The sequence below is a fragment of the Dryas octopetala genome, chromosome 8 (genome assembly GCF_963921425.1).
Source record: "Dryas octopetala chromosome 8, drDryOcto1.1, whole genome shotgun sequence".
Lineage (NCBI taxonomy): Eukaryota > Viridiplantae > Streptophyta > Magnoliopsida > Rosales > Rosaceae > Dryas > Dryas octopetala.
Window position 1 is genome coordinate 4107867 of NC_141373.1, and position 15384 is coordinate 4123250.

At 32.7% G+C, this 15384-nt stretch overlaps 2 protein-coding genes across 2 annotated transcripts; one reads left to right on the forward strand and one right to left on the reverse strand.

The window, feature by feature from the left end:
* The first annotated feature begins 2616 nt into the window (after positions 1-2616).
* LOC147276197 (DNA-directed RNA polymerase I subunit rpa43-like) lies at positions 2617-5540 on the forward strand. The gene is made up of 6 exons (XM_086254968.1): positions 2617-2865; positions 3472-3623; positions 3850-3959; positions 4057-4145; positions 4903-5007; positions 5130-5540. Exons 1-6 carry the CDS (start codon positions 2756-2758, stop codon positions 5266-5268), a joined length of 705 nt encoding a protein of 234 aa, XP_086111094.1. The 5' UTR covers positions 2617-2755; the 3' UTR covers positions 5269-5540.
* Positions 5541-5845: 305 nt separating this feature from the next.
* On the reverse strand, positions 5846-10530 carry LOC147276198 (2-isopropylmalate synthase 1, chloroplastic-like). Its single transcript, XM_086253243.1, has 10 exons — positions 9680-10530; positions 8062-8275; positions 7792-7872; positions 7327-7419; positions 7122-7208; positions 6933-7033; positions 6722-6755; positions 6537-6611; positions 6224-6294; positions 5846-6106 (listed from the first exon to the last, which is right to left on the reverse strand). The coding sequence occupies exons 1-9, from the start codon at positions 10363-10365 to the stop codon at positions 6226-6228; spliced, it is 1440 nt and encodes a 479-aa protein (XP_086109369.1). The 5' UTR covers positions 10366-10530; the 3' UTR covers positions 5846-6106; positions 6224-6225.
* Positions 10531-15384: the final 4854 nt, after the last annotated feature.

Below are 15384 nucleotides of genomic sequence, written 5' to 3' on the forward strand. Positions count from 1 at the left end.
AAGTATTCTATCTCAAAAACATAACCAATGCTATCATATTATGAAAATTAATTGCCAATAGCAAGAATATCCCAAGAGGCGAAACAAAATCAATGTTATTATGAATATTTATGAATAAGAGACGGTAACTTAGTTAATATAACTAATTAAATTTAATAAATTTTTTTTTGCTTGTCGGTGCCATAAGTTATGTTGTAGTCTAGCTTGTAGACATTGCAGCCATTAATTCCACAAATATCTGAGGCAATACTAGACCTCTGTTGATGGTACCATATACCATACCTAGCTACCAATGTTAACACTCCATATATGCTGCAGTGGATCGACTTGATATCATACCTACCAACAGTCCTCTTTTAAAATTTTCAAATCATCATTGCAATTAAACGTGTAAAAATTGATATGTTGTTCAAAGAATAAGATGATCGTTTGAACTTTGAACGACAAGGGATTCCATACAACAAGATTTAGGTGCACTTAAAATTGTATGTTATATATATTATATATATTTGAGTTGGGAGTTATTATTCTTATTATCTCATAATTATGTCCATACAAATATAACATAAAGATAAGTACTGATTATCTGCACAAATCCCTCTTATGATGTAATGATCGATAATTAATTAAGTACTTAAATAGTTTTGTTTGATTATTATATGGCTGCAGAGATATGACTAATTTGGTATTTCAATTTAATAACATGATGGCTGATTTATTATAAGTAAGTTTTTCTCTCCCCTAATATTACACGTGTTGTTTTGTCAGCAAAAAAAAATAAATACACGTGCTCCCAATTGACTTGACTAAATATATATATATATATATATTATGCTTTATCTCAATTGAATATTGTTTCATACATGTGGTCAAATTTCAGTCATTATTATGAAATTTTTTCATTGATGGTGATATGTGAATTCCTTCTATATACATATGAATATTCCATTAATTCTATAAAAGTGTGTTTCATAAATGTTGTAATGGTTAACTTCCTCACAATATTTTTTCACAGACTTCCTCTAGAGTTTAGATCGAGTCTCCCACCTTCTCTTTAATTTTCTGGCAACTATTTATTGGAGAACTTGAAAGAGACATCAATCTCAGAAAAGAACAAATTAGTAAAAGACTAACTGACTAAGAAAGTCCTGCACTTTTAATCCCTTAAATCTCACATAAGTTAATAAAGTATTATGGGTTGGGATTAGACATCTAATTTAATTAACACCCAAGTGCTACAAGTGGGTGTGCACACATTAATATGCATGTGTTCTTCTACTGAACATATCTCAACCAAAGGAAATTCAGCTGGCTAATTATAGCTGTACGGGCCATGTAGTAGAAGCAGTAGGTGGTAGCTCTTTACTCTTGAGGTTGATATATGCTTCTAGATAGCTGCTCAATTCAATTCATTCATTAAATAATAGAGCTGCCATTCCAAGCTAACATTAATATTGGGGGACAGGAACTTTCAAATTAGGTGTACTTCGTTTTAGATGTAAGTGACATTAGCTGCATAGTGTTCATAAAATTGCCTAGTAATAGTTTTCTCCTTCTACAAATTTGTGTGCTAGGTTTTTAAGTTTATGTGTTGTTTTGTTGGTTTTGAACATTGGTAATTAATTTAGAATAAAAATGAATTAGAAACTTAAATAAATGACATATGTCGTTGATAATTAAATTAGGGATTTAAAATATGAAAATAAAAGAGTTTCATATTTATCTTTTGAGCTTTTAGATTTCTTACTTGGTGTGAAAAATGACTTGTGTCATTTTGAAGAAATCAATGTTTTCGTCTTAGACTCCTAGAATCCATAATTCTTTTCCTGTAACAGTGAATGCTCTTGAGTCTTGATGGTTTTTGTTTTGGTGAAAGAGGGCCCAAAAGGCCCGATAACAACAAATGCTCTTCAAGCTTTGATATGCCAATTTTGTCATTTTGTCCTTTATTCTTGCATGAATTGAACACGTGCCAGTCTAGAAATAATGCTGACTGATTTGTAAAGCAAAATTGGTTGATACTGTGCTGAAGTCAGCAGCGTTGGTCCCATTTACATTGTGTCTTCTTCACCTTTGTGTATTTGCTGAATTGTACGGTTGTACCCGTGTCATTATAGGGTTCACATGGACTGATTTGTAAAATTGAAATATAGTTTTAATCAGAATAGATTTAGAGTTCAATTCTTTTTAATGTAACACAAAAATAAAATATAAAACTTATTCCTATTTTATCTAGTTCAGTGCATCAATGTGGGCCACTGCACTGCAAACCATCCCCACTACTAACACTGCAAGAAGAAGAATAGAGAAAAAATAATAATAATTCATATTAATTATGAGAAATTTGATTGTTGGAACATTTATATTGTCATTTACCTTTGTCTATTAGTATAAGATAATTTAAGTAATTGCAAATTTGCAATGCTGAAAATACCTAGTTAAGAATGATAAGATACCTTTTAGATGACCATTGGCTCTGACATATTCATGGACCATTTGTTTGAATGTGATGGGCCCGATTTGGGCCTTTCATTCTGGTCTGCCTTGGTCCATCCACGGCCCAACCCAAATATGTACGCAGAATGGAGAACGACCCGTTCATTCAGAGCGAGAGAAGCAAAAACCTTGCAACTTTCCTTTGCAAGAGAACCTGAGAATCTGTGACGCGCAGCAAATTACTAAGAGGGGTTTTAGGGTTTTGGGGGTTTTAGGGTCTGCCATAGTAAACCCTAGCTCCGGTTTATTTGGGCGCGAAATGCAGGGGTTGAAGGTTTCAGATACCAACATGGTGGTGTTTTTGCATCCATCGAAGAGTAAGAATGTCTACCAAGCCACCCTGCGCGAGCTTAGCTCTATGCTCTTCAAGTACTTTTTCGTCACCCTTTCTTTTATTTTATTTTATTTAATCTTTAATTTCTTATATTTCTAGTGCTCGATAATTTCTTGTATTGTTTATATGATTGGTTTGAAGCTTTCCCACTTAATGATTGTTCATGGAGGTTTTTTCTGTTGTCAAATTTCTCAATTCGTAAGCTTCTGGAGATTATGTTTGCACAATAAGGATAACATATTCAGAGAGAAGCAGAGGTTTTTCCCATTTTTTTTTTGTTTGTAAAAATAAAAATAAAGAAATTGCTTGCAATAAACAAGAATTTTCTGAATGTTCCCACATTATATGGCCAACTAGTAAATTTTCTTAGAAAGAGAATCATAGCTAATTTTTCATAGTTTTGTTGTTGGTCAACTAATTTACTATAGTTAAGGGCATGAAGTTTCTGCAGTTTTAGAGGTTGCAAGGTATAGGACTACTGTGCATTGTTTTCGAATTTGTTTTTTAATTGTAATCCTCTAAATTCATCAGTTGGCTCTTGTTGCAATATTATTCTATTTCTCATGTTTTATGTTTTACGATGATTGTAGTTTCTTTGCCAATTTTTGTATTTGATTTTCTTTCTCTGGTGTCCCACACAGGTTCAATGAAACCTTTGATGGTGTCGTGTTGGCTTATGAATTCAACATTTTAGATAAGATTGCAAAGATTCTTCCTGGAGTTCATCCTTATTTTTCTGTGAGACTAAGGGCAAAGTTATTACTTTTTTCTCCAAAGCCAGATATGCTTTTAGGTATTATTTTTTGTCTTTTATGTTAACTAATGACAGGAGACATAGATACAAATTTTTACCCTTTGAGCATAATATTGTCAATGGTTAAGTTCAAAATTGGTTTGTTCTGTTATTAAGCAAAAATGACCTTTTTCCGCATCTTGCTGTTGAATGACGTGCACGTGCTGCTCTTTGTATTTATAAATGTTTATCTTGCTGATTGTTTTGTATTGTCTTTTCACTTCAGAAGGAAAGGTGGTGAAACTCACAGAAGGATCAATTCATGTCGTCATTCTTGGCTTTTCATCTGCTATTATAACAGAAAAAGATATTCGCGAAGAGTTTATATATAAGACTGTAAGATTTTTCTTCATCATTATGTTTCAAAGCTCATATCCTTAACAATCCCAATATTAATTCATTTTTCCTTTCTGATATGCCAATATTCTCATAGAGTAAACGCGGCGAGGAAGTATTTGTTAGCAAATTTCACAAGCGTCATGTAATAAAAGTTGGAACCATGATACGGCTTTTAGTCAAAAGGTGACCTATGATTTCTATTACCATTTTATTATTAAAACAAACCGATAGTGGTATGTTTCTTGTGGTGTGTCTTTTTCGGAGCCATTTTGTATCATATTTTAAACTAATCTTGCATACAATTTTAGAGCTATAGTAGGGTACTTTTGGGCATTGTGTTGGTGTTCTGCCTATAAACATCTAGGCACTGCTTGCATAAAAGAAAAAGTCACAAGCATTTCTGGGATGCCTGAGTTACTTTTATTTTTGTCACAAAGTGGTAAACTGGTTGAGATCTTTGTCACAAGCACCAGCTTAAGTGTTCATAGTGTTGGGATTCTGCATATCTTGACAAGAACAAATCTACATCATTATATTTTTATGTAATTAGATATCTGTGCTTTATTATAAACTAGAATTTGATGGGTTTGTAGGAGGGAGATGCCTTATTTGCCCATTCCTCTTCTTTGATCAATAATGAAGTAAAGGGTTGATTATATATATATATGAAAAAGAAGATTTTTGCACCGATCTAAAAGTTATATCTAGAAACCATTATAAAAAGTTAAATATTGAAATCATCCCTGTCTAGATGCTGCTGTAAAATACTCCACATCTTCAACATATTGAAGAAAGTAATGTTATATGATTTTCTATGTAGTTGTGATATTTGGTGATAACATTTGTCAACGTATGACATACTTGTACAATTGAAATGATATACTGTTGAACTTCCTATTTTAATTATATGTATGTTCATGGCATCGATTCATCTTTGCAGTTTGGATGAAGAAATACTGCATATTTCTGGTTCTTTGGTTCCTGGTCACACAGGGAACATTCGCTGGTTGGATAAACATATGGAAGATGTTTCACTAACAGACAGGTTTTTCACTCCCCTTGGAATTCCAGAATTTGAAACAGTTTCTATTTAATATTACCGAATCTATTTTGAAAAAAGAAAAAAGGAAGTAGTTTCTGCATTCTAATTGTTAAAATAATTTGTAGGAGTAATAAGAGGAGGAGAGAAAATGAGGGGGAATCAATTATGCAAGAACCTTCTACAACCGGAGCTGAAGCATTTTCTGTCAATAGTGACCAGCATATCAAGAAGTCAAAGAAACACAAAAGAAGAGAAGAGTCTTGAAGAAACACAAAACGTAAAATTAATTTTAAGTTGTGAAAATCCAATTATTAATGAACAAATAGGTTCAATTTTCATTTTCAATTCATTGGAAACTTTTTATTAGGTTTATCTGAAAACCTATTTTTGCTTGCCAGGATAGCAGGCTTAGCAGCCAATGACAAGGAAACAAAACATCTGTACTGGTAATATTTGGTTTTAGAATTTTAAAAAGTATGTTGTACAATGTTTTTGTAAAAAATTATCAATCTATCCATAATGAAACCTGAGTTGATAATTTTGTTATGGTGTGCAATATCACATCCCAAAGTACTTTGCTCCCTTTCATGTAATGAAAATAACATTAAAAGGAAAAAACTCAACTGAAAATCACATCACTTTCAACTATTATGGAATTGGCATGCCGGTTGGTCGATATAATTTTCTTGAAAGGCATGTGAAAATGAGTCTTGTCTTGTGTTTATGAAGCCATCACCATTCCCATTTTCTTTGTCTTTTTGCGTTTAGGAAAGAGAGAAGGCGAGAACTCTTACGATATTTTGAGAAAATAAGGAAGAGAGATAAAGTACTCTTCTTTTTGAGCAAAAAATGAATAGAACATTTTTATTATGAAGGTACGACCGTACAAGCAAATGGCACAAAATGCTGTTCCAGTTTCCAAATAACAATTTGACATTTGTCTATTAGTTATGGGGCCAGCAACTAACAAAGGCCTATGACTTGTCAACACAAATACAACAAAACGAGTAACATCACTCTACAAAGACCTTCCTTGGCAAATCCAAATCCCATAACAGTTTCTTGAGTGCATTGCACTGCATAGCCATCCCCACTACTAACACTGCAACAAGAAGAAGAAAAAATTAATTCATATTAATTTCGAGCAACTATTCAATAAATTTAAGATAATCTAAACAATTGCAATGCTGAAAATATCTGGTTAAGAATAATAAGATACCTTTAGATGGCCACCGCTTCTGGTTTTACGTGTTGAGAAACCAAGGATTCTATGTCCTCGTTTGTAACACACTGCAATTAAGGTGCAAACCCAATCAATAATTACTAATTAGTAAAGGACTTGAAGTTCATGATTCCCAGATATTTGCGTACATGCAAGTTATATATGCCACATTCTCATGCCTATACCCAATTTTCTCCGTGCTTCACGGGTTGATAATTTTTAAGTGTAAGAACTTAAAATTTAAGAGTTAAAACTTAAGTTCTTAATCTTAAACGTTATATATATTTTTGAAATGTTAATTTGTTGATACCTTCTTTGTCTCGGCCAGTGCCTTGAAATGCCTAAACACCACGTCAAGTTTCTTTTCATCCAGATCATGACCAATCTGAATATATCAAAAAAAAAAATTAACAAGGAGTTAATAACTTGTGACAAATAAAAAGAAAATAAATTCACCAAATCAATATTTTCAATGCAGAATATTTAAATTAATACCTGCAAGAGGCGAGACTTCAAAGCATGTCGACCACTGTATGCAAACAAGCAAGAAACATTTTAAAAAATATTAGAAATTAGCAGAACTGAGTTGATCAAGTCGTATTATTGTGTCGTGTTCGAGTTATATGATTTTATCAAGTCATGTTGCATAAAACCGATAAGCCTGAGCCCGAAAAATGTGATTTGCAAGGTACTACTAAGTGCTAACCTGTGCTTTCCGAGAACAATTCCAGTTTCATTAGAATGGCAGAACCCAATATCTTCAGGTGAAATAATCTCATAGGTACTCTTATTTTTAAGCATACCATCCTACAAAAAACCAAAGTTCTCATTAATTAATAAGAAATTAATAAAAATTAAGGGACACAGCAACAAATTAATATCCCATATTAATTACCTGGTGAATACCACTAGCATGAGAGAAAACGTTAGCTCCAACTATAGCCTTGTGTGGTTGTATAGATAGGCCACTGTACTCCTCCACCTAATAATTAATTAAGTGCATGCCAAAAGTTATATATATTTTTTTTTGGGTAAATAAATAGTTTAACTTTTAAGTAAAAATAAAATAAACCAAATTAAGATTCAAGAAGAATTATTACCATCTTGCTGGCGGTTACAATATGCTTGGTGTTTATTCCAGTGTGAAGCCCCCCAAGTATGTCTTTACCACGAGACTTGACGGCCATCACAAACTACATCACACATTGGGAAAGCAGGTCTTGGATGAGAGTGAGAAAAATTATTTAAAGCGTGTCAATAATTGATACGTATGTTATACGTACAAATATATAAATATAATGTTAATCTTTAATTTTAAATTAATTTACTTTTTTATATTAGAGTATTTATATTTATAGATTGTTAGATCTATTTCTGTGTCATCTGGTATAGTATCATTGAGATTATATTTTTTTGGGCTGGAACATTAAGTAATTAGATATTGAAATATGTCATTTAGTTAGATCGATAATTTAATAGCATATGATATCTTATTGTACAATATTCTTCTCACGAAATAAATGCGTATATATATGTATCATTATTGATTAGAAAATATATATTACCTCCTCCAATGAAGCATTTCCAGCCCTCTCACCAATGCCATTGATTGTGACTTCAATTTGTCTGGCACCAGCATGTGCAGCCTATTGATTAATAATATTGGAGAGTTTTAAGTTATTTAGTATATAATATAAAACATAAAGGATCATATCATGATCAATTATTCATCGAGACTAAAATATATAAACAGAGAGATTTCAAATTTAGCACAAATGAAATGTATTTATTGTAACTATATATAGTGAAAGAGAGTGATCATGATCATGACGTACTGCAATTGTATTGGCATTGGCAAGGCCAAGATCGTTATGGCAATGGACGGCTATGATTACATTTTCAATTCCTTGTATGTTGGCTTTCAAGTCCTTGATCATCTGCTCCACTTCATTTGGAAAGTTGTACCCAACTGTGTCGGTGAACGTAATAGTTGTGGCCCCTGCCTTTATGGCCTCCCCATAGATTCGATACAGGAACTCCTTCTCGGACCTTCATGTGCATTAAATACCCATGTATGTTTCTAGCTAGTTAGTCCAGTAAAGGAAAGTTTTTCATACACCATTTGTATGGTATATCAATTGTTAATTTTGTTCTTGTAGTTGACCACAATATCAATTTTACCTCTCTAATTTCAGTTTCAACAATAATATGCTTGTAATTTCATTTTAAGAACAATTTTTAATTTTCGTCAAATTTATTGACGAAATAATCAATAAATTTTCTATCAACAGAGCAGAAATTAAAATTTGTCTTTAATTGTAAAAAACTGAAAGTATAAGGACATAATTGTTGAAAATAAAACTATATGAACAATAGTGGAATTTTTGTCAAACAATCGAAATGAAATTGATAATTTAACCATTTCTCTGTTATTAACGTATAAATTTTTCACTATTAAAAGTGATCACTAATATATCAAAGACCAACTCAAAACACCATAATTAACGACCTGAAATTTTTTAAAAAGTAAAATATTATATTAGTCTGCGATATATAGGTTATATTCTATAATTTTTTTTGTTACGTAAAAAGTGGATTAGGTAATATAAAGTAATATTTAATCCCTTTCATTGAATAGTTGCAAAATTATTTTTTTATAGTGACATCAACAGTATTTTTCTTGTTTGAACGTGAATAATTGTGAATCAAAGTTGAAACGTTTGACAAGTTATGCCCATGTAAAGGATTTATAATAGAATATTTTTCTTTTGTCGTTCGATAACCATACAATCTTACAATAGATCTAAAAAAAATACTAATCTTATAATTAGATCTGTCGAAGGCAGTAAAGTGTTACAAAATAAGATGGCATCATGGTATTTTATCTTTATTTATAATCTAAAAACAATATAAACATGCAGCATAGTAAATTTTTTTATAAACGTCTAAATGATATATATTTAATAATAAAGAATTGAGTCTATTAAATTTAAGGGTTAAACCACTAATATTGTTGGCTAAACTACAATCAACTCAAAGTATTGAATTACAAGTTAAAATTGACACGTACCGCCATCATATGTCTTTACGGGAGATGCATCGATTTTTTTCTCTCTCACACCAAGTTATTAAGATAGAATATTTCTCATCAAATTTATTAGTAATTTAATACTAGTATCTAATTTACCATTAAAAGTTTATATTCAAATAGTCAAATGCAAACTCATAATTGAAATTGACACTTAGAAGTCAGAAAATGTGATTATCTAAAATGCGGTAACTGTATTATAGAGTCTTCCCTATCAACATTTCAAATTTTCAACTAATTTATTAAGCGTTTACCCTTTATTTATTTGTCTTTATAATTTATATATACAAATGTTTTTGTCTGTTTTTCCATTTAATTATTAGAATGATCGATCGACGAGAGAGAGAGAGAGTTGACCAAATTACCTTCCAGCGTCTTCACAGATGAACTCAATGTCCTTGGCTCCAAGGCTCCTGGCATAACTCACCGACTCCTTGGCCAGCTTCAGAACCTCCTCCGCCGTCTTGTTCAGCTTATACTTCATATGAATTTCACTTGTCGATATGAATATGTTCACGCGCGGCCTTCTCGCGTGCCTCACTCCCTCCCACGCCGCCTCCACGTCACTCCTCACGCACCTACAGCAAGCGCATATCGTCGGCACCCATCCGAACTCGTCCACATCGTTCCCGACCTCGATCGCGATCTGCCTCACGGTCTCCAGGTCATCTTTCGACGAGGCCGGGAAACCGGCCTCGATCACATCCACGCCCAGCTTCGCCAGCTGGCGCGCGATGACGATTTTCTCCTCGCGCGTCATCGCAGCGCCAGGCGCCTGCTCACCGTCGCGGAGCGTGGTGTCCATGACGCGGACGTAACAGTCGTCGGGGATTCGGTTGGGGATGTATTCGGGATGACGTGGCATCTGGGAGGGAGCGGAGACAGAGCAGCAGCGTGTTGTGTAAGTTGCGTTTGTTTTTCTCAAAACGGGGCGCTTTTGGGAGAGAGGGAAGGCGGCTAGGGTGGTGGTGTTTGGAATTTTGGGTTTGGTGGGTGTGAGATAAGCGGAGGTGGGTGTGTTGAGAAGAAGGCTTTGTGCTGAGAAAGCCATGGAGGAAAGGTGGTGTCAAAAGAAAAACCAGAGATCGAGACTGATAATTGTGTGTGTATGGGTTAACTTGACTGGCACAGGTTTGAAAGAGCAAGCCTCTCTCCTTTTTATAAGCAGCCTAATGCATGACCTTCATTCATTCCCAGCTAGTTCGATCTGCGACTTTTAAAAAGAGGGCATGCAGTAGATAGTTGAGTTGTTGAGATTAATTATAACTTACACCTTGTAATGTTGAGTTGTTGATATTAAAAAGGGGGCATGCAGTAAATTATAGCTTACACCTTGATATTTGGAGTGTTATACAACTTACACCGTATTGTTTTAATTTTTTTAATTTAGTATTTAACGTTTTGATTTATTTATAATTAATTATTGACGTCTATTTGACTATGTAATAAGATATTAATTGATGACGTGACCCTTGCAGGTCTCATATATTTACTAATTTGTAAATTAAGGCAAACGACCTCATAGGAAGTGCTTTAATGGATTTTAGTTTTTGAATGATCTCTCAAAATACATATCAAACTTGATATCTTGAAAATGCCCATGAAGAGAGGTTATTTGGCCTTAAATGTTGGAAAAAATGTGGGACCCATATGTACCACGTCAACGTCTAATTAGAGAGTTAGACAGACAACAATAGTCAATTATAAGCAAAACAAAAAGTTAAGTACTATATTGAAAAAACCAAAACAATTGGATCGAGAAAATTGTAAAGCACCTCAAACTCTAGGAGTGTAAATTGTATTTCGCTCAATTAATTCTATCTATGCATGCATGAGACTTTAAAAAACGATCGATCTCGTATAGTATATAACTATCCAAGTCATTTAATAAGTTAGAGTTATGATAAGTTAAAATTTCAATCAATTCTAATGTAATCAAAGAATGCTATGTATATGGGATACCTCATTTCTAAAAAAGCTTAATACTCTATACGATAAGATAAATTTAATTATTTCTGGGCATATGAAATTGGAATTTAGGATATATGTTTTTACTTTAATTTATATCTTGTCTCATGTTGGTATTTTTACCAATGAGTTATTGATTTATTTGCTTAAATAGTTATATAATATATATGTGGCGAATAAAATAATAATATGCGCGCGTCATGCTTGGATTTTAGATACTTTTATTAGCAATTGGTTGAGTAAATTAAATGTGGTGGCAACATGCTAATTAATACACAACCACAGGTCCACAACCTGAATTCCTGTAATATTATACAAGTGAGACTAAAATGACTTTGGCCACCAGTGCTTGTAGACTGTACGTCTGTACGTAGTTGTATACTTGTATGATAGAAACTAATTATATACGGTGAGGACGTACTGTCGATTTTGGTCCAACACGACCCACACACTCCATTTCCTCTCCATTCAATTCCAACACGTACCTCGACCACACAAAAAAAATAATCCAACACGTACTCTTCACCTAATTAATTCCTTGGTCCCGCGTCACTTCTGACTTTGTTTCTACTTTGCCAATTTTAATTTTCTCCTGCAAATTGGTTTTTGGATTTTAACGGGTTTATTAATTACTTCATATTAAAGTATAAATTTCTCATGCAATGTCATGAAATTGAAGTAAAAAATCAATAAGCAAAAGATAAATAAATAAATACTATACACACTTTCTTATTCAATACTGCAGCTAGCTAGCGATGGTTGAACCAAAATGAAACAGAAAAAAACATTGAAAGAACGAAGATTAATTACCACCTGTTCAAATGCATGTAATTATGTTGCTAATTTGGAGGACTGGAACGACAAACATCCATCCAAAAGCTTGACATGGTCCTTTTGCTTCAAAAAAAGAAAAGAATAAAAAAATGCTTAACATGTAGAACCAGATTTTGATTAAGACCCAAACGTCCGAATAATAGAAAATTTCTGTCTATATATGCATATAAATATTTCATGTTTATCAAAGATTTAATACATACTATAAATTTTTGTCGATTAATAACTATATTAACATATTTACGTGGTCGAGAAAATACATTTATGTATTTGTTTTAAATAGTTTTTCTTTGATATTTAATTCACAATATATATTGTCTTAATTTAACATATATTGTATTTGATAACGTGCTTTCTGTGCACAAAAAAATATTTTATAAAAGATTCGTATAAAATAGGGACACACAGCGATGTGCTGACTGCTGAGAATGCAAAGTAGGCCATGGCAAGTTGTGTGGTTGTTATTGACCAAAAAAAATTGTGTTGTACTTAATTATTGACTAGAAAATAAATAAATAAATAAATAGATAGTATCATTAACGTTTCTATTTTTTTTAATCTTTTACACCCATAATCCTAGAGTCAGCACCAACCAATTACCAATTGACAAAGCCATTAATGGACAGAACGACATGGAAGATTTTCAGAATCTCCCTCACTTTCATTTTTGAGTTTTTGTCTTTTATAAAGTCTATATTGGAAAAAACAATGATAGGCGACCTACCTTTAAAAACTTGGTGACACGCCGGCTTACTTTAATGAAAATGCACACTTCAAACTTTTGGGTTACTCGCTATTAAACCCCACAAGCCCAAGTCATTCATTAAAATTTGTGTAAGACTACTATCAATTGCAAGCACCCACAGGATCATGTATGCTAACCGGCCTACGAAACAATGAAGTCCAAACTGAAAAAGGTATGATATTATTATAGACGATAGGGTAAGAAAAAAAAAAAAAAAAATTGTAGAAGGAGATGAATGGGTGAGTGAGACATAATTTTAGGGTGTGAAGAGTTTTTAGTAAGTCGGTGATTGAATTAGTATATTAGGGTTATTATGGGAATAATTGGTGGGTGGGAATAGTATTTTCATAACTTTTAAAGTTTAATAAAAGGTAAAATAATAAGGTGAATGAAGAAATAAGATAAAGATGTGAGAATAACAGTACTAAAAAAATATTTCATTTAATTTTTATAAAAATTAAAAAATATAGCCTTTAAATTGTTCTCAAACCCTTATTAAATTATGCTTGTGTAACTTCAAGCAAAATAAGCAATAAATTATAGAGAAAAATAATCTACAAGTTTTGGATCTCTTGGCCAAAAACCTGAAAATAAAAAAAGATCTTGACGACTTATTCCATTTCACATTTGGTCAAAATTGTAATGCCACAGAAGATTCTGTAATTATTTTCTCTTCTTTTTATCCTGCAATTATTTTCATATGGGTTAGTGGATATATTTTAATTTATATTTTATACGCTATCTTAGTGTATTTGTTAGTCAAATAAAAATACAGACGAAAAGAAAGTCCAATCGAAAGGGGAATTCAAACAATTAATTGTTTTGGTCCTGGTGTTCATATAATTTTTAGATATGAATAATATATGATATGTACTTTCCTTGGGGAAGCGTGGTCCCGTGGATCCTATTCATAGCCAAGCCAATAGTCTTTAGTCAATTATTATTCTTTTAGCATATCTTCGTAAATTTAAATAAATAATAATAATTAGAAAATATTTAGATTTGAATCATTCTTAAGCATTCTAATCTTTTAATTTTACTAATTTTTTAAATAAATTAATAAATTTGTAACACTTTTTAAGTGTAAATAAAATTATATAAATTCTTAGATTTATAATTAAAACAAGAAAAAAACAAAAACATATAATACAAATTCGTAATGTACTATGAGCCAATTCAAACACTAATGGTGCGTTTGGATGAAGTATTTTGAAATTACTAAGGAATTCACAAATGACGGAATTTAAAACGATGTGATTTAAAATTCTAGAATATGTAAATTCTCTTGTTTGGATAACATGTAAACATAATGGAGTTTAAACACGGAATTTATGGTAGTTTTAATTTTTGATACATTAATTCAAAAAGTGAGTGATGGTGATGGTGGCAACAATAAAAATGATGTTTATGGTGAGTTGACCAAATTGATAGGGGTAATGGCCCACAAGCGGTAGGAGAAATGGTGGTGGCTAAAATTGGGGTGTTGGCGGTGGCGGTGGCGGTGGTGGTGTTGGAAATGGCGGTGATGGTGGTGGCGGCGGTGACGGTGATGGTGGTGGTGGTGACGGTGATGGCGGTGGTGGCGATCTTGGTGTTGGTGTTGGTGGTGGTGGCGGCAGCGGCAGCGGGGGTGGTGGCGGGGGTGGTGGTGTTAGTGGTGGTGACGTTGGCAGCAGTGTCAACATGGTCGACACGATTTATTTTTCTTTTGTAAAAATTAGAATTTTGAAAATGACACCAATTTAGGTGGAATTTAAAGTTGGAATTTACGGTCTTCAAATTCCAAGTTTTTTTCCACCTAGAATTTACAAAATTCTGTATTTATTAACCCAAACAAGGAAATTAGAGCATGTAATTTCTTAAATACTGAGTTTTGTTTAAATTCCGAGTTTTTTTCCTCCATCCAAACACACCATAAAAGAAAATATTTAAACCAAAAGCTTTAAAGCACTGTCCTTTGTGAGGACACATTATTTTGCAGCATATGGAGACATACCCAGCTAGGGGGTGACAATCACTCCTTTGTGTTAAATGGTTGCATACATTGCACCTTATTATTAATATAGCGCCAAATAAAACTTAATAGAGCCCAGAGGGCACAAAAAATAAAAAGCAAAAAAAAAAAAATTAATATAGCGCCAAATGCCAAGTACTCCTCCCATTAAACATGTATTTAATCGAGTTCATGTGTTGACCCAAAAAAAAGATTTCGAATTCATGCCACTTATTTGTCGTATTTTAATAAAAGAAAAAATCAAATCAATTCGAGATGAAAATAGATTTGGCAATCACATTAACTTTTTTTTTTTTTCATCAATTGGGTTACGAGGAAGCCTGTCATAACCAAGGGTTTAAATTTCGAAGTTTTCGGCGAAATTTCGCCGAAAATTTCGTTTTTTAGGGGTTCCGAAATTTTAACACGGATTCGACTAAATTTCGAAAAATTTCGCCGAAATTTCGCCGAAATTTCGAAATTTCGCCGAAATCTCGAAATTTCGGCGAAATTTCGCTGTTAAACCAGAA

Coding starts and splice junctions, on each gene's coding strand:
- LOC147276197 (XM_086254968.1), top strand. CDS start 2,756: ATGCAGGGGTTGAAGGTTTCAGATACCAACATGGTGGTGTTTTTGCAT. Junction 3,624..3,849: donor AAAGCCAGATATGCTTTTAG/GTATTATTTTTT, acceptor TTTTCACTTCAG/AAGGAAAGGTGGTGAAACTC. Junction 3,960..4,056: donor AAGAGTTTATATATAAGACT/GTAAGATTTTTC, acceptor ATATTCTCATAG/AGTAAACGCGGCGAGGAAGT.
- LOC147276198 (XM_086253243.1), bottom strand. CDS start 10,365: ATGGCTTTCTCAGCACAAAGCCTTCTTCTCAACACACCCACCTCCGCT. Junction 7,209..7,326: donor TTGTAACCGCCAGCAAGATG/GTAATAATTCTT, acceptor ATTAATTATTAG/GTGGAGGAGTACAGTGGCCT. Junction 6,756..6,932: donor ATTGTTCTCGGAAAGCACAG/GTTAGCACTTAG, acceptor GTTTGCATACAG/TGGTCGACATGCTTTGAAGT.